Below are 23060 nucleotides of genomic sequence, written 5' to 3'. Positions count from 1 at the left end.
GGGTTTGATGAAATGGTTGTTGAACATGGGGGCGATGGCTAGTTCTGGCTACCTGGAGCACATTTGTCTTATTGGCCAAACTGGCTGATATGTATGGTCCTTTGCCTATGGGAGGCAAATTGCTGTATGAGATCCTGTTCCATTGGTAAACATCACAGTTGCATTGCATTGTACCTTGAAGCAAAGCTCACCTGTTGTTAGATTGAGGACAGAATAGTTTACCTTCACATAGGGCAAGACAAGTGCTGAGTCTCGTGAGATAATATCTGTGATGATTTGGTTGTTGAGCCAAGGTTGCAAAAATTGAGTATGGTCAAGTAAAGGCTGTGAGAAACTTGAGGGAGCAGGACACAGAGTAGATTGCATGACATATATCCTTTGAAAAGGAAGTCTCTTACAGAATCAATAGTGTAGCCTTGTGCAGTATTTTTCCGTTTTCTATTTGGACCCATTGACATTCTCGTTATTACATTGCCTCTGACTGTGCCTTTACTGGAGTCAAATTCCTTGTGCAGGTCTTATAATCCACAGATATACAGTTAGTTATGGTTCCTCTGATGTTCAGGTCAGTATGGCAGAGACGGCTCGTCTGATTGAGGAGCAGCGCTCTAGTGAGCAAAGGTGTGCACTGAAGAGTTATATTGCTGTGCAGAGTAGAGCAATCCTCAAACAAGCAATACAGGTGGCCATTAGGCATGGACACAAATGCCACATTCTTAGTTAGGCAGAGGCACTGATCAGTCTTTATATTGTAATGACACCACTTTTGTGGGTTATTGGGAATGCTATTGACAGGTACACATCTGGATTTGTGTGCTGTTTGCTTGCTTTTCCTGGCTTCTGAGTAGACACCCAAAAGCCAAATGACATGGTACAGGAGACTTCCTAACACCTCTCGATGGTGGCTGCAGTGGGGACACGGTGGTCAGCTTCCATGGTGATACTGTAGATAACATCCTCCTGTGATAAGTCTTCACGGCAGGAAACAGCTGTGTCAAGCTGCTACATCGAGGGGTGCCTCCTGAATAGCACTGCAAGCCTGGTATTTCCACGCTAGAGCTACCAACCCAAGAAACAGTCATCTGGAGGAGCAGTAGGAATAACAGCCTAGTTATAGTGAGGCTCAGTAATCACAGGCAGTGGAGTGGCGAGCCCACATGGGGTGATGTTTGAATCAATGGCAGGAGTTCCTTGGGACATCTTGGAATACAGGAATGTCACATCAGGCTGGAGTTTATTGATCTGTGTTAACTGCCTTGAATGCTGCACTGGTTGACTGTAGCTAATGATTCTATAGCAGCTCTAACAACAGAGATGTCTCATCTCAACTCATCTCTGATCTAAGATCAATGAATATGTCTTCTGTGTCAGAATTCCTCTTTGTAGCTCTCACTCTCTAGATGAGCTCCGTGGTTGCAAGTTCGTCTTATCCTGTCGTCTGAGAGAGCTAAGCTTACTTCCTGAGCTACTATCTCAGGTACTTTGGAGGTAACTCCTCCAGTAGTGCTGGAGTCTTCATTGCAATCAGCTGCTCCAAGTTGTATACTGGACATGGCTCTGTTGACCTTGAAGCCACGTATTAAGAGCCAGTGGAGGAGCTCCACTCTGCAACCGTTCTTATGTTTTTGGAATCTGACTTTGGTTCCAAGGCATAGTTTTTAGTGGTGGAAAAACTGGATACCACATGAATGTCCATGAATAAGCAATAAGGGGTAAAAGATTAATTTCTGGTTTTTCTAGACAATGGAATATTAGATAGCTGATTGAAAATAAATTAGATCTAAATGGTTTGTCTTAAAGGATATTGATTATAAGAACAAGTTTCAAATCAGTTTGTTTAGAATGAGCCCATATTCATAAAAAATACCATATGCTGGTATATTTGAAAGAGTTTGAAAATGTTAACGTTGGTTACTTCTAAGTTATGGGGAAGAAGAATGGGGACCTCTTTTAGAGGATTCCATATTTCTAGGGAATGGATTATTAGCTTTTACTTTATATATCTTTGGATTTCCTCACCTGTCACAAAATTAGCTGTTATTAAAATTAATGAAAGAATTTAATTTTGGTAGGGGAAAAGACTACTAAATTTTTCTTAACCTATCCTACACCATCTAATACAGTAAACATTCTATAAATATTTATGGAAGGAGATATGGGGGAGGAGGAACAGGTTAAAATATGTTTCACAGTGCTAAAAAGATAACCCTTAAAGCATTAATTGTATGATGAAGCATTGCAGAACCTCTAAATGAACAGCAGGAGGGAGGAAGAAAGAGATGCTTGATTAGGCTGGCAAAATAAAATGGGAAGAAGTGAAAAAAGCAAAGTATTATAAAATAAATAATAGGCACCAATGGAAAAGATAAGATCAATATTGCAGTTACTCCAATAAATGTAAATGGGTTGAATTTACCTATCGAATGACAAAATCTTTCATACTGGGTGTAAACACTCAGGTAGGCGTTATTCACCTAACTAGATGCTGTGTACCTTTCAAAACACATAAAACAAAGTGAACCTTTAACAAAACGTGATCGCGGGTGGCCTTGGCCTGCAGTGGCTTGCAGCAGGATTTCAGTGTCCGGCCAGAGATTGAGGTTGGGCAGCGGCAGTGAGAGCACTGAATCCTAACCACTAGACCACAAGGGACCAGTGGCCCGGGACAAGGCCCTGGCCCATCAGCTGTGTAGAAATGAATTTCCACATGGAGACGGAAAGTAGTGAAGCAAGTAAACTGTTTATTAGGAGGAAAAAGACTACAGTACGTGCAGATAGACAGACGGGTGGGCTCAGAGAGAGAGAGTCTTGCCCTCCTGGCAGTTTGAATCACTTTTATGGGGCATTTCCTCTGGGTTTCCTTTGACCAATCATCTTGCTTCGCCTGGTTCTGAGTCCGTATTTGGTACCTCTCACCATCCTCCCCTGTGTGCGTGTGCGTCTCTTAGTCAAGATGGATTCTAGTGAAGAGGCCTATGGGTAGTTAGCATCACTTACTATGAGGTGGCAGCCCCTCCCTTTTTGACCTCCAAGGAGCCTTTCTGTGCATGTGTAGTCGGTGAAGTCGCCTTGATTTCAAGAATGAGGAATACGTGGTCTTTTATCTCTTTTCTGGGCAGGGCCCAGCCTCCTCCATCATCCTGCTTTTATGGAGTTTCTGCTATTATGGAGTTTCTGTCCACAGGGGAGAAACTGTTCAGCCTGGGGCTCATCTATTTCCTGCCTCTGAAGGATACTATTTGCAAGCCAAAAGTACCATCAAAATATTTTAGAATACACCTAGCAAGACAAGTACAAGATGTGTATGGAAAAAAGCTATAAAATTTTGGCGAATGTATTAGTTTTCTATTGCTTCAGTAACAAAGAGCCATAGACTTAGTGGCTTAAATCAATCCCAACTTATTATCTTACAGTTCTGTAGGTGAGACGTCTCACTGAGGAGAAGTCAAGGTGTCAGCAGGGCAGCGAGTGCATTCTTTTCGTAAACCTAGGGGAGAATTCGCAGCACTGCTCCTTCAGGTGTTGGAGGAATTCACTTCTGAGGTCATAGGACTGAGATCTCTGTTTCCTTGGTGCTGCCAGCTGGGAGCCATCCTTAGCTCCTAGACGTCTCTCAGGGGTCCTTGTGGAGACCCCACATTTCAGAAGCAGCAATAAAATGTGGAATTCTTCTTGCGCTTTTAATCTCTCAGATGATTAGATTAGGCCCAGCCTATATAATCCAGGATAAGTGATTTCCTATCTACCTCCCAAGAAAGTAGCTTTTGTAAAAATGCCTGCAAAGCAGCATTGACTTGCAAAAGCAGCTCATAGGACTAATTCTCCTTACATAAGTGGTTAGTTCATTCGATGAAAAATTATTTCAAGGCAATTGTCATGCTTTATTAACAACAATAAATATGTCTAAAATGTATCCTACGTATAAACCCCTGGAAATAAGTCACCATTGTTTAATCCTTAGCACCAAGAACACTGTCCTCAGAATAGACATCTCAGACGTCATTCTGAACATTTAGACTAACTTAAAGGTCAGCTATGAGTGCCCTTTGCATTCTGTCTCCACCTTTTTGACTTTTCCTAGCCAAAACACGGGAGTGAAAAACGTTTTCTAAGATAATGCGTTGACTGGCATCCTGTGACGTCCCGGGGAAGGCGGCCCGCCGGCCGGACATGGGTCAGGAGGAAGTGGCCAAGAAGGGTCCAGGGAAGCACAGCCCGAAGGGGAGGAAACGACCCAGTTAACATCAGCCAGGCACACAGTCCCAGAGTCCGGTGTAGCCGGCGCGACGCCACCTCGTTCTCACCCGGTTTCAGCCAAGAACACCAAAGAGCCACAGGCTACTACCCGGATGGAGCGGCGGCTCCCCCCGCCCCCTTTCCGTGCCAGGCCGCTCATGCGTATCCTGGAGGCCATTGGGTGAGGCGGAGGGTGGGGCTCGGGGTGGAGAGAGGAGGGGAGCGGCGGTTGGACGAGAGGGGAGCCACGCCCACCACGCAACGTCTCTGCGCAGGCGCGGGGCGCCAGCTGCTGGTATTTTCGACCCGTCTGCCGCGCCCCCGTTCAGTTTGCTTTTGGACGTTGGAAGTTGGAGGTCGTGGTTGTGAGTCCGCCATTCAGGAGAAGCAGCGAAGAGCCTCTCTCCGTCCTTAACTTCAGGAGGAAGGCGTCCGTAGGGCCTTTCTCTTCTTGAGTGAGGCGTCGACGGCCCGTGGTGGGTTTTCTGGTGACGGGGTGGCCCTGCGGTCAGTTACCTCAAGGCGAGCGTAGCCGGGGCCCGGACGGGGACGGTGGCGGGGCTGGAAGTCCGGCAGCAGGCGGCGCCACAACCCGGAGTTCCGGAGGCCGGGAGGCTCGTTTCTTTCTCGGCCCGAGGCTGCCCGCGCGGCTCACTTCGGGACGTCACCTGTATTTTGTTTCCTCTGGTTTGTTTTTAGGAACTGAGTTTTCGGGCAGGGGTCGTCGAAGAAAAGGAAGCTCGGAAGCTGCTGTCCAAGATGTCCAGCTACGTGAACGACCTGTGGCCGGGCTTGCCGCCCAAGGCCTCCCCCTCGTCGTCGCGGTCGGGCCCGTCCAGCCGGCTGTCCTCGGCGTCCGGGAGCCGCTCTCCCAGAAGCTCTCCGTCCCGATCCATCGTCTCGAGTCGGTCGTGGTCGCGGAGCCGCAGCCGCAGCCCGCCCCGGCGGAGGAGCAGGTCGAGGTCTCGCTCCCGAAGGCGCCACCGGAGGAGGTACCGGCGCTACTCGCGCTCGTACTCGCGGAGCCGCTCGCGCCCCCGCAGCCGCCGGTACCGGGAGAGGCACCACGGCTCCTCCAGGAGTTCCTACCGGTCCCTCAGCCGCCCCCGCTCCCGCGGCCGCTCGCATTACCGGAGGGCCTACGCCTTCGCGCGGGACCGCCGTTACTACGGCTTCGGCCGCACCGTCCACCCGGAGGAGCGCAGAGGCTGGAGGGGGCGATCCCGGACCAGGTCGCGGAGCCCAACCCCATTTCGTCTGAGTGAGAAGGGTGAGTCGTCGGTCGTCGAGAGAGGCGTTAGGGGAAAGAGGAAGGACTCCAGTAGGTTAATAGTTAAAACTACACTGTCGTGGGCGCCCAGTTTTAAAATGGACGGCATGCTTTCCCCTTGGGAGTAACGCTGTGCACGTTAAATGGCTTGGTGGAGGGCGGTTCTGGGTGGAGCCTTGAAATTGTCAGGGACTTAGTTATTCACCCACCCTGTGCTTTTGTTGATTATTTAGGGATGCTTGTTTTTCTCAGCAAAATAAGTAGTTCTTTTTCCATCAGTAGAAATATATCTTACATGTGGAAGGACCGTGTAAACGTCTAGATATCACTAGTTTAAAATCACAAACATAGTTTGTGATTTTTGAGTTTTCTGGAGAAATACTGCAGGATAAATGGACATTTTGTGTTTCTTTTGTAGATCGAATGGAGCTGTTAGAAATAGCAAAAGCCAATGCCGCAAAAGCATTAGGAACAGCCAACTTTGACTTGCCAGCTAGTCTCAGAACTGTTTCTGTATCTAAAGAAACCAACCGTGGAACAGCTGTACTGAATAATGGTGCAAAATCTGAGGTAAATATTTTAGATTTATCCAAACAAAATCTTCAGAAAACTACTACCAGAAAGATCTGATTAGCCATTTTTATTTGATTTGCCTTAGACTGCTTCCTGGAAAGGCTAGCTAAATATAATTTAAAATAACAGATCTGACAATACTGAGATAGTCTCCCCCCGTGAAAATGGGAGACTAATGAACTTTATTTTCAGTTGACACAGTACTGATTACTTTCATAATTGTAGCTGATACTTTGGTGATTTCTATGTAGTTACCAAGTTTTTCTAGCTAGTTTTTTTACGGAGTATTTATCTGTAGCGCTCATTTGCAGCATTATGTTCCCACAAATTCTGTACTCAACATACAGTATAGTTTATCTGCTTTATTTCTGTCTTATAGAAATCATGAATGTGGTCTCCAGACATTGATGAAGAAAATCTGTTGGTAATTGATACATGCGCAAAAGCATCAGAGGTTTAACTAATTTGAAGTTTATGTTGACACACTGAAAACTTAGTTTTTTGTTGGTAGATCCCTATGCATGCTAGAATTTGGGACAGGTACTAAAACAAAAGTGTACTTTGTAATGGTGGGGCATCTGATACAGATGTCCCTTTCATAATATATGCAATATATTCCAGATGTTTTGAGAGATTACAGAAGAAGAGGCCTGCTTCACTTGCAGATAAGTTTATTAAAATTCTCCAGAAATGTGCAGCATAAAATTCATAGCTTAAAGGTTTAAGGTAGTTAGGAATTGATAACACTCAGTTAACATAGGGGAAAGATGGGTTATCTCCTGTCATTCAGACCCAGATGTGGGTTTGCCTAAGTATTAGTGGTGGACAAAAAAGATCTTAGTTCAGTCGCTTTTTCAGACGGTTAGGTGCCCAACTGGATGGGCAAATGCCTTAGTTCTTTGAAACTAGGTGTTTTCTGGTATGACTTGACTTTCAAAGTTACTTGAATTTGCATCAGGGGGATACAGTACTGCATTATGGGGAAGAGTGTCTTAAGCCTATCATTGAATCAACTTTGTTATGGGGAAAACTCAACAGAGTACTGTGTTGTTTATTTTAGGATGTTAACTATTTGGTTACATCCAACTTGATTTGTGTCTCTACAAGTGAATTTGTAATACAATTGGGCTGCTTTTTATACCTACAAGGGTATGGTTTTTTAAAATTTACTTTCTCTTACCTGTCTAGCTGTCGGATAAGTTAATAGAAGATGAAACAGAAAATCCCAACGAGAAGTCTTCCCAGCAAAAAATCATAGCTTTTAGCTCTAATGTAAGTATATCTAAGCATTGACCACTCAAAAACTGGCCTTAAACATATTTCTGTTATGTGGGTTTTTACTTTTGTTGGCTCATTGTTTTTATGCTGATAATTCGAGGCCTACTAAGCTGCTAAATAAATAGAATTAAAAAAAATTTTTTTTGTATGGTTCTTACAAGTGACCAATATAATGGGCTCCTACTCTAATATCTAGATTCTCAGTCTCAATATTTTGTCCTCCTTTTAACTATTCCCATTATCCTTTTTAACTGTTAAAATATTCAAAAAACAAGTCTCAGAATATCCTGTAGTCAGAATATTTTAAAATCAGCTAAGGGCTTAATAAACAAAATTTCAAAACTATTTTTAATACTTCACTACTGCAGTAGTGACACATGCCTTGCATATGTCTGATTTGATTGAATCAAGTTGCAAGTGCGGTCCGTGGCTTTGCATTTATTTGGTTGGTGTCTTTTTAAAGTTCTAGTCTTAAATGGAATTATTTAATGTATTTTGTAAAAAGCAAATATTTTAAATATGTGTAATAATATTTGTTTGGGAAGCTGACTTAAGAACTTGTTCTCTTACAGAATTCTGTAGCAAAGCCATTGCTTCAGAAATCAGCTAAAGCTACTGCTGAAGAGACCTCTTCAGGATCCCCAAAAATAGATAAGAAGAAAAGTCCATATGGACTGTGGATACCTGTCGAAAAGAACATCAATAGCTAAGGTTGCCTGAAATGCACTTTTTTTTTGCGAGTTTGTTTCCAGCATTATTCCATTCCTTTGAACCATTTATTGATAATTGTTGCAATTACAGATGACAACACAGAAAGATGTAAATACTTAATATTTAAATATTAACATTTTAGATTTCTCTTGCAGATAGGAGATAGCACAAATGGACCAGAGGTTACGCACAGGTGGCATTCTTGTATATATACTTGTAAATGTTTTATATAATATGGATTGGTTATGTAGAAGTGAAATTTTTAAGACAAACAGTAATTGAACTGTTTGTGTTGTATATATTTTGTTAATAAATTTGTTTTTATCATTTTAGTTTCACTTTATTGTGTATATTTTACATAATGGGTTTTTATTTAATAAAGAAGAATGAGGTGGTATCTCTTGTTTAAAGCCTTGCTAATCCCAGATCCAAATCCATGGACTGACAGCATAGGGCTCAGTGATCTTACCTCAGAGTTTGTGAGAAATGCTGAATCTCAAATCTACCCCAGAACTGAATTAGAAGCTGATTTGTAAAGTACTCCTGGTTGATGTAGATACTCATTAAAATTTGGGAAGTTTGGCCTAAGACTTAAAAGAATACTGGCGTGTTATCCTGGAAGAATTGAACTTCATGGCAGGAAACTCAGCCAGAGAGGGGTTGAAACAGAATGCCTCACTGGGCTATAAAATCAGAGGTTTTGTTGCATTTTTTTCTTATGTTTTAAAAAGTATTCATTTATTTGAAATTCTTCATTGCTTCTTACTGTAGCTGGGAAAGACCTTAACTAAGCACATAAAAATGTAGAGATGAATGTTACACTTAACTGAAAGGTCTGGGCAGTTGGTTTAAACGTTAGCTGATTATGGATTTTTGTGGTTTTGCCTGTTAATACATTCTAGTGGATACCAAAACTAGGAAGATATAAGCCAGTTTTAGATGGTCTCTCCAAATGTTAATTTGACTTAATAGATCAAATGTTTGGATTAAATGTAAAATGCCAGCTTAATGAATTTATTTTGCTTATGTGCTAGACTTTAGCAACAAAACACGTCTTGCTAGAACCTAAGCAAAAAATAAAAATCCTAGTAGATCAGAAACATGCATGGAGAAAAGGGAACACTCTTGCACTGCTGGTGGGAATGTGAATTGGTACAGCCACTATGGAGAACAGTATGGAGGTTCCTTAAAAAACTAAAAATAGAACTACCATATGACCCAGCAATCCCACTACTAGGCATATACCCTGAGAAAACCATAATTCAAAAAGAGACATGTACCAAAATGTTCATTGCAGCTCTATTCACAATAGCCCGGAGCTGGAAACAACCTAAGTGTCCATCATCGGATGAATGGATAAAGAAGATGTGGCACATATATACAATGGAATATTACTCAGCCATAAAAAGAAACGAAACTGAGCTATTTGTAATGAGGTGGATAGACCTAGAGTCTGTCATACAGAGTGAAGTAAGTCAGAAAGAGAAAGACAAATACCGTATGCTAACACATATATATGGAATTTAAAAAAAAAAAAAATGTCATGAAGAACCTAGGGGTAAAACGGGAATAAAGACACAGACCTACTTGAGAATGGACTTGAGGATATGGGGAAGGGGAAGGGTAAGCTGTGACAAAGGGAAAGAGAGGCATGGACATATATACACTACCAAACGTAAGGTAGATAGATAGTGGGAAGCAGCCGCAGAGCACAGGGAGATCAGCTCGGTGCTTTGTGACCGCCTGGAGGGGTGGGATGGGGAGGGTGGGAGGGAGGGAGATGCATGAGGGAGGGGATGTGGGAACAGATGTATACGTATGACTGATTCACTTTGTTATAAAGCAGAAACTAATAAAAAAAAAAAAAAAAAAAAAGAAACATGCATGAGGTTTTGTTTTAGTGATGGGTGTGGGTACTATTGATTGCTTGAATGGTTTTCTTTTCTACTCCTTGGAATCTTGCCATAATTTTGAACAGACTCTTTAGTTTGGGAAATAATGAAATAGACTTCCATTAGGCAGGGATAACAAGTTAGAGAATAGGATGAGGAGAATATTAGAGGCAAGACAAAAAACCTGGGAAAAGACAAACACCCAGAAATTAGATAATAGATGAGCAGGCTTAAGTCCTAAATTTTTAAGTAGAAGTGGACTTTAAAAAGATGGTGAAGAATCCTCAAGTGGAATGTAATACTGTATTAACTACAGCTGTGCTGTCCAGTATTTTACCTGCATTTCCCATTAAGACAGCCACCAGCCACTGTAGCTATTGACCACTTGAGAAGTTGGCTAGTATGACTGAAGAACTGAATTTTAAGTAACCACTTACTGGAAAGTGCAGATAATAGAATACTTCTATGGTAGAACATTATATTGGGTAAGAGCTGCTCTTAAATTTGACCCTATGAAAAATTTAAGTGTACAAATTTAGACTTGGATATATACATTCCTGGACATATAATTTCTATTACTATAGTAAAGCTATAGAACTCAAGGATATCCTTGTAAGGGAGACTTTTGCAATGAATTGATGACATAATGCTAAGATCATTTCCACCTTCACTTAGCTGGTAACAGAAAAGCACCTGCTTTGATTATGACCTTATGTAAGAGGTTTGGCTAGTTGCTATGGATATGTGCCACTTCTGAGATTTCACTTCTACAGTGGTCTTTTCCTTCAGCCTTCAGACTTGCCTATTTTCTCTTTATTAGTTCATTTTCTTTTTACTACCCAGTATCCTGAAAAGAATGTACACTTTCTCCATTTTTTTTTTTCCATAATCACCTCATGAAGTCCTGTCAGTCCTTATCTAACCTGACCTTGTTGTTTGTGTGTGGTCAGGACAACTGTGTTCAGTCTCTCCTAGGCTTTGTGACACAGAAGATAACTCGTGCATATTCCCAGACTGCCTGTCATTACATAAGTGGGATGCAGTTGCCCAGGTGTGATACCACGTCATTATATAACCTGTGGACAATATAGCAAGCAGGCGCTGACAGTGAGAAATTGTACCACGAGACTAGATTTAGTGCTGTCCAATAGAAAGGAGAGCTTCAAAGAAAAGTAAAAAGGTGAATTCGTTTTTTACCCCAGTAGATGTTAAAATAGTTACAATGTAGAAAAGTGGTATTTTACTTTTTTGGGGTAGGTGTTGTGATTCAGTGTGTATGTTACACTTAAAGCACACCTCAATTTGCCCTAGTCACATTTCAGATGATCACTAGTCACATACGGTGGGTGGCTACCATTTTGGAAAGCACAGCCCTAGATTGTAGGTTCAGGTGTGTAATGCTCTGCTTTTTTTCTAGAGAAGCCATGATTACTGAACTAACCACAGCATGCTGTCCTTTGGTTTTCTTTGCTGAAGCACTTATTAAGCTTACCTAGCAAAATAAAACTTGTTCTTATGAGGGCTCACTTTTCACTATTTCTTCATGGAGTCCTTTCTCAAATTTTTCTGTCATTCAGGCAGAGATTTCCATGCATTTGTCTTTTCTTTGACCTCTTCCATTATCTACAGTGGCTTTTTGTCCTTTGCCCACTATTAGGATTCTATCCTTAGCCTACTCCCTCTACAAGCTCTTTTGCTAATTTCCTCCACTCTGTCTTTAACTACCATCTACTAACTGAAGAGTATCAATTTCTGAACTCTAGTTTCCAAAGCTTGCCTCAGCTCTTCAAAATAAACCTTTCCTATACTGAGCTTATTACAGTATTGCCTGTTTGAATTAGTGGCTTTTACCATCCACCTAGTCTCCTTCAGAGTAGTCTTCAGATCATACTGACATCTGTTTTTTTGGTTGGCTACTGGGAGTGCTTTTCTCCTCTGGGGAAATCCTATTTGTCCTTTAAACCCAAGTCAGTATGATGTCTTTGAAGACCTATTAATTTTTCCCTCCCCTCCTTTTCCCTTAGTAGAAAGGTATTATTAAATGTTTCTTTGAAAATACAGGAGAAGAAAAAACTACTGGCATGTTATTACTCTTGATAAGATTGGGCAGCATGGGTGTGTATTTGTGACAAATTATTTTAAAAAATAAGTAAAATTACCACATCTGTTCCCATTCCCAGGAGCAATCACTGTAAATAGTATGGTGCACATCCTGGATTTTTTTTCTATGCCTGTACAAACCTCTCTTTATATAGGTAAGAGCATCTTTTCATGTTAGATCTGTCTCATTCTATAGTTGTATGACTGTACCTCAATGTTAAAATTTCCCTATTCACAGTACACTGAATATACCTTTATTATTAGCATTTATATTACCATCTTTATAAGCCTGTCATTAGCTAAATCAGAGCTTCCTACTCATTGATCAGTAAGTGTGCCCAGCTTATACTGATCTCAATCCTAGGCATGTTTTTATTCACGTAACATGGCACAAATAATCTTCACTTTCATGGGATACTCCTGACTTCAGGTTTTCTATCCTCTGTTTCCCATAATTACTACTAAAATCGCATGTCCTAATTTTTTAGTTACAGTTGAAATAAGGTTAGAATTCCAGTTAGCCTTTAAAAAAAGAAGATTGTATTATGTGTATTTTAATAATACTTTCACCAAGTGTTTTAACTTATCTTTTTCCAAGGGATATTTGCTTTTTGAAGGATGGCATATTTGTAAAATGCTATTGGAGAATCAGTCTCCCACCCTCTATGCTTGCCCCATAAATGCACCTGGGCCATGGGATAGAACATGGGACAGGCAAGCACCTGCTAATTGTGACCTCTTGGAGCAGGGAGGGATTCGGTTGAATTTCCAGTGACCACTGCCTTCCTTTCAGTACCTACCATAGCTTATAAGAAGAATTAGTGCCAATTTAGCAACTCACCTCTGAAGCTCCCAAGTTCAACTCCAGGTCAAGTCAAATGTATGACAGATTTCGGCATGATGATGACTTGTGTTCGTATCTAAGGATTTTAAGCCTAGCAGAGTGCACACATTAAGCACACACTTCAAACACAGAAATACAAGACAGATTTTTCTAAAACAAATGAATAATAAATATATAAGTATGAAAATACACAGATTTGTAGAACACGTCTTTACAAATTATAAAAGGAAAGAGTCCTGATTTACTGGTACAATTTGGCAGTCAGAACAGTTCCTGAAGGAGATTAGACAGCTGTTCCTCTTTCCAAGTTTTGTTTAATTTCAGCTGTATATTTCCCATAGAATCTTTCTGCCTTCCTGTTGAATTTAGCATTCCTTTCATTAATGTAGTCAATATCTGCATCATCATTATAAGGACATCTCCGGCTGTATTTGTCTCGTTTTTCAATTCTGTAACGGAAACAAATATACAGAATTCAAAGCTGCATTCCTTTTTGTTTTTTCTTTTTAAATAAATTTATTTATTTATTTATTTTTGGCTGTGTTGGGTCCTCGTTGCTGTGCGCAGCCTTTTCTCTGGTTGCAGTGAGCAGGGGCTACTCTTCATTGTGGTGCACGGGCTTCTCATTGCAGTGGCTTCTCTTGTTGCAGAGCATGGGCTCTAGGACCGCGGGCTTCAGTAGTTGTGGCTCGCGGGCTTAGTTGCTCTGCGGCATGTGGGATATTCTCGGACCAGGGATCGAACCCATGTTCCCTGCGTTGGCAGGTGGATTCTTAACCACTGTGCCACCAGGGAAGTCCCTCCTTTTTGCTTTTAATAGTTAAGACTGAAAGCAATATCTTTAGAAAGCATCCTACAAGGATATATGTTCAATGAGCATTCTTCCTGAATTTAATCTTTTAAGTTAACAGTATCATCAGATGATCTGGTCTGAAGTTTGGGAAATTACCCAGGTTCATGCTGAAATATGAGTGGTAACATATTACGTTGAGAGAATTTTTATACGTACTCTGTAGATTCTGCCTAGTAGTTACCCCATTCAAAACACATATAAGCAACGTAAGTGTCCATCGACAGATGAATGGGTAAAGAAGATGTGGCACATATATACAATGGAATTCTACTCAGCCATAAAATGAAACGAAATTGGAGTTATTTGAGGTGGATGGACCTAGTGTTTGTCATACAGAGTGAAGTCAGTCAGAAAAAATGCTGTATGCTAACACATATGGAATCTTAAAAAAAATGGTTCTGATGAACCTAGGGGCAGGACAGGAATAAAGACACAGATGTAGAGAATGGACTTGAGGAGGAGGGTGGGGTGGGGGGAGGGTAAGCTGGGACGAAGTGAGAGAGAAGCATTGAAATATATACACTACCAAATGTAAAACAGCTAGTGGGAAGCAGCTGCACAGCACAGGGAGATCAGCTTGATGCTTTGTGACCACCTAGAGGCATGGGAGAGCGAGGGTGGGAGGGAGACGCAAGAGGGAGGGGATATGGGATATATGTATACATATAGCTGATTCACTTTTTTATACAGCAGAAACTAACACAACATTGTAAAGCACTTATACTCCAATAAAAATGTTTAAAAAACCCACACACACATATAAAAGTGGTGGTGAATGGGACCATTCTTCAAACGAATAATTCAAAAGTTCCTTAACTTCAATCCAGTTGCTACACTTCAAGACCATATAGTTAATTTTGTTATTAAGCATGAATCACTACTAAAACTTTAGGCTGCATTTGTAGTACTTACTGCTTTTCCAAGTCTATGACCATCCTATCAATTTCCTCGGTGGAAGGCACATGTGTTCCATGAAGAAGACTTAGATGTTGGGTAGAACTCCTCTCCACTGAAAAAGAGTGAAGTGGTGAGTAACACAAAAAAAGATCCTATACCTTCAGAACTGCACAATGTTTAGTGGTCAAAAGTGGAAAACTTTGAGATACTTTATTTCAAAGAAATAGAATTCAGACCAAAAAAAAGATATTTAAGAAATATCTACTCCTGGGATTTCCCTGGCAGTCCAGTGGTTAAAACTCCATGCTTCCACTGCAGGGGGCGTGGGTTCGATCCCTGATCTGGGAACTAAGATCCTGCATGCTGCGTGGCCAAAAAAAAAAAACCCTCCAAAGCCCAAATGAGTTAGCTGAGGACCACAGGTTAATGGAATTAACGAAGTTCATACAGTGGGAGAGCTTGAGTAACATGCTCAATTGAGGGCACAGTTTACAGCCCTCTCCACTCTCTACACTATCACTATTAAAACAGTCTTGATCTTTAGCACAGTACCTGTCTTACATAATTAGGTAAGGAGTGCAGTTTAGCACTGTTTACTGTGCATGACGAAAGAAAGTATTACTGTGTCCCTTACCTGTGGATAAGGGTAATAGCAACAGTAATAATCAATGATAACAAATAATAGCCAATACATATACAGTGCTTTCTATGTGCCAAGCACTGACTGAGGGCATTGTATGAATTTATTTAATCTTGATAATAACCCTGTGAGGTGGGCACTGTTGTTATTCCCTATTTACAGATGAGGCAACAGAAAAATTGTGTGACACAGCTACTAAGTGGTGGAGCCAGGACCCAAGGCCAGGAAGCAAAGCTCCAGAATCAGCACTCTTAAATTCAAGGCCTTCCAGTAACATACATAATGTATGCTTTTAAATCACATCGACTTACTGCTTTTCTCTCAGTCTCTCATGTTTCATGTCAGGTCGGATCTGCTTTGTCAACCTATGATACTGGCGTAATTGGGCAGCAGCATAATCTGAAAAAATGAGAACCCATACTATTTTAGATGTTGGGTGGGGCATTATTAGACTTGTTGTTAAATGGGCCATTAATAGGCCCATTCAATAAAGTAAAAGCCATTTTTACCTGAAAATCCCAGATTGGGGTTTTTCCTCCTCTTTTTCCTCTCCCATTTTTCTGCATCTTCTGCACTGATCTCTAGCAACTTCACTTTCTTATAGTCTTCCCCTCTTGCTGTACATTCCTAAAACGAGGGAAAAAAACATTAGCTTTATTGCCTTATACAATTCCTTAATTCCTTTCAAATCAAAGGCCTAAAGACTGCCATCAAGACAGTAAAATGGCCAGTTTACAAAGAAAATTGTGGAATCTGCTATATCTGTAAGAAATGATACATCTATAAAACTGACACCAAAAATAGCTGTGGGGGCTTCCCTGGTGGCGCAGTGGTTGAGAGTCCGCCTGCCGATGCAGGGGACGCGGGTTTGTACCCCGGTCTGGGAGGATCCCATGTGCCGCGGAGCGGCTGGGCCCGTGAGCCATGGCCGCTCAGCCTGCGCATCCGGAGCCTGTGCTCCACAATGGGAGAGGCCACAACAGTGAGAGGTCCACATACCGCAAAAAAAAAAAAAAAAAAAATAGCTGTGGAGGGGACACATTAGATGTCCATCAAAATCCTTTCTCGCTTCCTTTCTGGGCTCATGGCCACCCATTTCTCAACGTCCCTTGCAGCTGCATCAGGCCAGGTGACTTGGGCTGCTCAACTGGGAACTGATACAGGAGAGACTCATGAGGTTTACCTTTTCTTATTGTTGGAGCTTTTGTTACTGTAGCTTAACCTTTTACCCTAATATCCATTATGTGGCTGTAACTATGTGCCAGGCAGTGTTGTAAATGTCTTACATATTTTATTCTCACAACTCTCTAAGGTACAGATGAGGAAACCAGAGCTGGAATGCTTAATGCTTAACTACCATGCAATATACCGCATGAACAAAACACAATATAATATTTGAATCCACAGCTTATGAAGGTGGCAGGAGTGTACTTACTTTTTTCTTTTCTTCTTCCTGCAATTCCCATTCCAAACGAGCTTTCTTAGCTTCCCAATTTGCAGGTAATTTAAGTCTTTTATCTTCCTCCACAACTTCCTGGTGATTTAATTTTCGAGCTTCATTCTACCACCAGGACACAAAGTTTGTCAGCAGAGGTATGGAAACAAATCCAAATAAATGTTACCTATCTTCTTGTATGGTAGGCCATCCAAAATGGACTTATGGATTTTATCCTGAAAGGAAGGGAGCCACTGGAGAAGTTTGTGTGCGAGTGTGTTTGTACTGAAGAGATTTCATGTAGGGGGAAGAGAGGTAAACACCAATATCTATACCTTTAAGTATTATTTTACTGCCTTCAAGGAACCATGTGGTAAAGATGGAAAGAGCAATAGTTTGGGAGTAAGAAGGCCTGAGAAATACTGATTTGACTACTCCCTGGCTGTGTGATGTAAGTGAGTCGCTTAGGATTGGATTGAAACAGCATTTCCCAAAGTATGAGTTCCACTGTACAGAGGTACTTGAGATGATTTTAGATACTACTGAATGTCAGTCACATACTGAGAAAGTGATTCCATTTCTCATTCCTTTTTTAATTCAGATTGGGTTGAAGACAAAGTTTCAGTTTTAACACCTCTAAAAACACCTATCTTAACACCTCATTTAGTCTCCCTTTAAAAACAAACAGGGGGGGCATTCCCTGGTGGCGCAGTGGTTAAGAATCCGCCCGCCAATGCAGGAGACATGGGATCGGGCCCTGGTCCGGGAAGATCCCACATGCCTCGGAGCAACTAAGCCCATGTGCCACAACTACCGAGCCTGCGCTCTAAAGCCTTCGAGCCACAGCTACTGAGCCTGAGTGCCACAACTACTGAAGCCTGCGCTCTAGAGCCCGCGAGCCACAACTACTGAGCCTGCGCGCACAACTACTGAAGCCCACGTGGCTAGAGCCCGTGCTCCGCAACAAGAGAAGCCACCGCAATGAGAAGCCTGTGCGCCGCAACGAAGAGTAGCCCCCGCTCACCACAACTAGAGAAAGCCCACGTGCAGCAACGAACACCCAATGCAGCCAAAAAGAAAATAAATACATTTATTAAAAAAATAAAAACACTGAGCAAGTGGACAGGTGGTCACACTTACAGTATAAACCATGAAGGTGGTATGAGAAGGATTACAATCTAATTCTATTATCTATGAAGTTCAGAAAGTTTTAGGTGACAGAGTTAGGCCAAGAACCCAAATTTCCTGATTTCTAGCTGGTTTTCTTTTCTATCTATAATATTGTAATATCTCTTTAACCACAATACCATCAGCACACTCCCCAAATAATTCCTTATTATCAAATATCTTGTCAGTGTTCACATTTTCCTGATTGTCTCATAAGTGTTATTATTTTTACAATTTGTTTGAATTGGAATTCAGACAAGTCCCACATGTTGCGATTAGTCAATATGTATGTACACCTCTTAAGGTTTATTTAATGTATAGTTTCCTTTTCCATCTTTTTTATCCATTGCTTTTTTGAGGAGTTTGAAAATGACTGTGTTGACTGTCCTATTGTTTCCCAAAGTGGCATCTGCTAGTTGCCTCCCTATAATGTATTTTTTGACCCCCGTATTTCCTGTAAATTGGTCAGTAGATCTAGTGGCTTCATCCAATTCAGGTTAGATTTATTTCTTTTTAAGATTTATTTATTATTTATTTATTTAATTTTATTTTTGGCTGTGTCGGGTCTTAGTTACGGCACGCGGGATCTTTGTTGAGGCATGCAAGGATTTTTCGATGTGGTGTGCGGGCTTCTCTCTAGTTGTGGCGTGCGGGTTTTCTCTTCTCTAGTTGTGGCATGCGGGTTCCAGAGCGTGTGGGCTCTGTAGTTTGTGGCACACGGGCTCTAGTTGAGGTGCGCGAGTTCAGTAGTTGTGGCGCGTGGGCTTAGTTGCCCTGTGGCATGTGGGATGTGGGATCTTAGTTCCCCGACCAGGGACTGAACCCGCGTCCCCTGCATTTTAAGGCAGATTCTTTACCACTGGACCACCAGGGAAGTCCCCAATTCAGGTTAGATTTATTTTTAGCAAGTCTACTTATATGAAACTGGTGCTACATACTTCTATCAGGAGACACATAATCTCTGATTTTATCCTTTTTGTGATGTTCACAGCCACTGACTGTGATCCAGTGACTCATTAAAAACTGCAAAAGGGGGATGTTTGAATTCTATCATTGCTTCTTCACATATCATCCGGCCTCCTTTTTTTTTTTTTTTTACAGTATTTCAATTGAGTTAAGTATGTCCCACTAGTTTTTAGAATGCGTTTTTCTGCACAAATAGAGATAACTACCATTGTCACACATACCTCCTCTTGTCTCCAGCTGCCTGCTGACCTCCTATCCTAATGAGGACTTTTCCTTTGCTCTCGTTCCTACTGCTCTATACACTTCCCCCAACTCTTTACTTGTCTAATAATATCCTACTCATTTTTCAAGCAGCTTAGTTGTCACCGTAGTCTCTAGTTGTCAGTCTTCTCTGCACTTCTGAGGCACTTTGTTCCTCCCTCTAACATACCATTTACCAAGTCGTGAAGTAATTATTGGTTACGGATCTGCCTCCATAACTGGGCAGAAGCCTTACCATATTTACTGCTATATCAACACCATCTGTTGATAGTTGGCTATAGCACACTAGAGGCCATTAGGGGAGGGGCTGTTTTTGGATGAATGACGCCAACTTGCTGCGTGACAACAGACAAGTTACTTGCCATTTCTGGTCCACGGTATCCCCCTCCATAAAAAGAAAGGTTTGACAGAATCACTTGAGCTGAGAGGAGGGTGCGGGGAGAGGGTGCTTAAAAAAATACCAACGTCTGTGTTTAGAAACTGATCAAATCAGACACTCTGGAAGTGAGCCCTAAGCATGTCTAGCTTTTAAAAGTTCTCAAAGTGACTTCAGTGTGATTCCAGGCTGAGAACCACCGGGACCGAACTTTCATGAAGCTCTGCAGGTCTGTCACACGCGCTGGTGCGGCTTCCTCGTCGCTCCACAAACGCGCACGGGCCTGGTCACGTGACAGGCCTCAGCTGGCCTCTGGGGCGACTCACCCGCTTCAGGTGCAGCTCCCGGAATTTGCGCAGTCTCTGTTCGCGCTTCTGGGCGGCCAGCTCCTCGGCCGCCGCAGGGGGCTGCTGTTCCTACGCGCCGTCTACCGGCACCTGCGGCGGAGGACAGGCTGGAGGCGGGGCCGGTTCGGCTTCTTCCCGGACGGCCCAGGTGATTCCCCGCGGTTCCCGACAGGCCGGGCGCTCTCACCGCCGACCCCGACCCCACGGTGTCTGCGCCCCCCTCTCTGCCTCCCTGGCACCACCTCTTCGTCTAGCCGCAAACGCTCCTACACTCCCAACCTCTGGTCAAGACCAGCCCCACCCACCTCCTCTGCCTTAGCCTTTGCCGCCATCACCCGGTAGCGTTTTTCCCCCAGACTTCCTGCGACAACTTTTCCGAGTCTCCAGCTCACTTCTGTCGGCCAGCAGCCACAGGTTTCTGGACAAAGCCCCGCCCTTTTCTGCTTCCCCAGCTGAGGAACCAATCCCGCCCTCGATACAGCCTTGGGCTGTATCCGATTGGGCCAGGCTTGGGCGCAGGCGCACTGAGTGGAGACACCAGGGCAGCGCGGCGGAATTGTCTGAGTGTGTTGCTCGAGGAAGAGGGGTAAAAGGAAGAAAACGCCACCAAAAGTGTGAGAAAGCAACCCAGAGCACAGACTGTGCCCATCAAGTGACCAAAGCAGGCCTACAGTCACCATCACAGCATCCTGTCTTAACCTTTGCGTGGCGGTACAACGCCCGGTACAACGGAAGCTCCAAGAGGACAGGATCTATTTCTGTCTTGCTCACAGCGGATTCCCTGTGCCCCGAACTGTTTGAATGAAGAAAGGAAGGAACAAATTGACCGAGGGTATTTGGGATCTCTTCCTCAAGCATCTCCGAGATGCAGAAAGATTTCTTGGATTAATGTGAGATTTTGACTTCTCAAAATTCTGCATAGGACACCATTCTTCGTATATCTGTCCATTCATTCAGTAATGAACTGTATAACCATTCTCTATTTAACTCGTCTATTCTTTGGTTCATCATCTATGAAAAAATAAATAATAAGACAATACCCATGTTACAGAGTAGTTTGAGGACAAATTCGACAATATTTGTGAAATATTTGTGACTTGTGCCTGGCCAATGGCAAATGACCAATATACCAGTTGGGATTAGGTGTGTCCTCCTCCTAAGATGTCTTTAAATGTTTTTCTTCAGGGAAGCCCTAACCTTCACCACCTTAAGGGTCAGTTTCCCCTGTTGCAGCTTTTCATACTTTCTTCTTTGTGGTGCCTACATAAATGTAATTAAATAAGCGTGGAATTGACTGTTTAGTGCAGTTAATTTAAATGAGACAAGTTTCTTAACAACTATGAAAGCAGCAAATCTAGCAGTCATAAGCTTATATTTTTTCTACATTATGGATGATTTGACAGAGCAGTCGTAACACGTATTTTTATTCTTTAGGAATACAGAAATGTCACTTATTTTCAGTACGATCACTTAACCAGAATTACACGGTTTGTAAAAATATTTTATCCGTCAAAGCCCTACATACTCAAACCAAGTAATTAAGGAGAGTTTAATAAAGGGACTGTTTACAAAATTGTAGACTGGGTTAAGAGAAACCAACAAAAGAGTGAAGCATTCCAGGGCTAGCAACAAAGGGGAGCCATTGCTACCCCTAATCCTAAGAAGAAGGAAGGATAGGATAGGAGAAAATCTTCAGACAGAAGATGTGACTAAAGAAATGCAGCTAACCCATAATCCAGTCAGGGAATAGATATCCTGACCATTTATTCTCTTCTATTCTAGAAAGCATGACTTTCCCACTAAATCCACTTGTGAACTTTCTATTCTGTTCCTTTTTTTTTTTTTTTTTTGGTGGCCCATATGGGGACCGAACCCATGACCTTATTCTGTTCCGATTATGTGTCATTTTCTGTGCAAATGTTTTTACTGAAGCCTCTTATTAAGTTTTAATTCCTAGTAAGATAAGTTCCTTCTCAGTTTTTTTTTCCAAAACTACTCTTGGCTGTTTCTGTAAAAATTAATTTTTAATTTTGGAATTGGAAATATATTAATATGATTTGAATTATATATGTATATATATAGTAAATCCCCCAGATTATCACTTATATTAGCTTCTTGCAAAGCAAAAATATGCTCTTAGTAACCCTAACCCTGCCCATTGCCTCCTAAATATAGCATACTATAACCATATACACAGTTCTGTACCCTGCATTTTTCATTTAGTATACTTTGGGGAACTTTCCAAATTAGTATACAGAGAGCTGCCCCATTCCTTATTTATTTATTTACTTATTTTGGCTGTGCCGCATGGCTTGTGGGATCTTAGATCCCCGACCAGGGATTGAACCCATGCCCCCTGCATTGGAAGCACAGTGTCCTAACCACTGGACCGCCAGAGAATTCCCTGCCCCATTCCTTTTTACAGCTTCCCCCGAATGTACCATCATGTATTTAACCGGTCTTCTATTGACAGACATTTGAGTTGTTTCCAATTTTTTGCTTTTACAAAAAACTGAAATGAACAACCTTGTACATAAGTCAGTTTATGCCTGTGCAATTGTACCTGTAGGATAAATTCCCAGATAGCTGGGTCAAAGATTAGATGCCTTTGTAATTTTTATAGATATTGCCAAATTGCTCTCCCTAAGGGTTGTACCAATTTTCAGTCCTACTGAGACAGGCTGGGACCTGGGACCACAAGGAAACAATAAGGGACTAAAAATAACTGGGTACATGAGCAGTTGGGGCAAATTATGAACCACACAATACACAAAGGCCCAAAACCCAACTGCCACTTCTGAGATGTCAAGAGCAAAAGCAGTCTACTGCAGCATGATCCCTGAACACAGCACCACCAAGCAGGTGGGCAGACCACCTAAGCCAACCCTCTGGCCCAACCTATGGATCCGCCCCTACCATTTAAAAGGACCAGCTAGCGTGCCCCCTCTCTACCACTCCCTCAGGGAGCTAACAAGGGCACCTGTTACTTGTTTTCACTCCCTCCTGCTGCAGCAAGAGTCCCAATTCAAGCCTTGCTTGAATTCCTCATCTGGCCTCATCAATTTCTATTGATTAAAGAATCCAAGAACCCTGGTTGGTAACACTTCACAGGCTCACCAACAGTGTTTCACTGAACTTTTAGATTTTTGTCACAACATTTTACAGTTCCAAAAAAACAAAAACAACCCACTGAGATTGATGGAATAATATTACA

General features: G+C 42.2%; 1 protein-coding gene and 1 pseudogene across 2 annotated transcripts; one reads left to right on the top strand and one right to left on the bottom strand.

The window, feature by feature from the left end:
* Window positions 1-4995: 4995 nt before the first annotated feature.
* On the top strand, window positions 4996-8395 carry RSRP1 (arginine and serine rich protein 1; the record flags this gene model as incomplete). Its single annotated transcript, XM_079697490.1, has 4 exons — window positions 4996-5506; window positions 5925-6076; window positions 7268-7351; window positions 7930-8395. The coding sequence occupies 4 exons, from the start codon at window positions 4996-4998 to the stop codon at window positions 8065-8067; spliced, it is 885 nt and encodes a 294-aa protein (XP_079553616.1). The 3' UTR covers window positions 8068-8395.
* Window positions 8396-12788: 4393 nt separating this feature from the next.
* Window positions 12789-20178, bottom strand: LOC307063885 (pre-mRNA-splicing factor SYF2-like; annotated as a pseudogene). Its single transcript, XR_013811540.1, has 7 exons — window positions 20152-20178; window positions 19826-19936; window positions 16730-16855; window positions 15804-15921; window positions 15606-15693; window positions 14670-14766; window positions 12789-13353 (listed from the first exon to the last, which is right to left on the bottom strand). The product of XR_013811540.1 is annotated as a pre-mRNA-splicing factor SYF2-like (transcript).
* Window positions 20179-23060: the final 2882 nt, after the last annotated feature.

Source organism: Hyperoodon ampullatus, assembly GCF_949752795.1.
Source record: "Hyperoodon ampullatus genome assembly, chromosome: 2".
Classification (NCBI taxonomy): domain Eukaryota; kingdom Metazoa; phylum Chordata; class Mammalia; order Artiodactyla; family Ziphiidae; genus Hyperoodon; species Hyperoodon ampullatus.
This window is presented reverse-complemented; position numbering and strand designations above follow the sequence as displayed.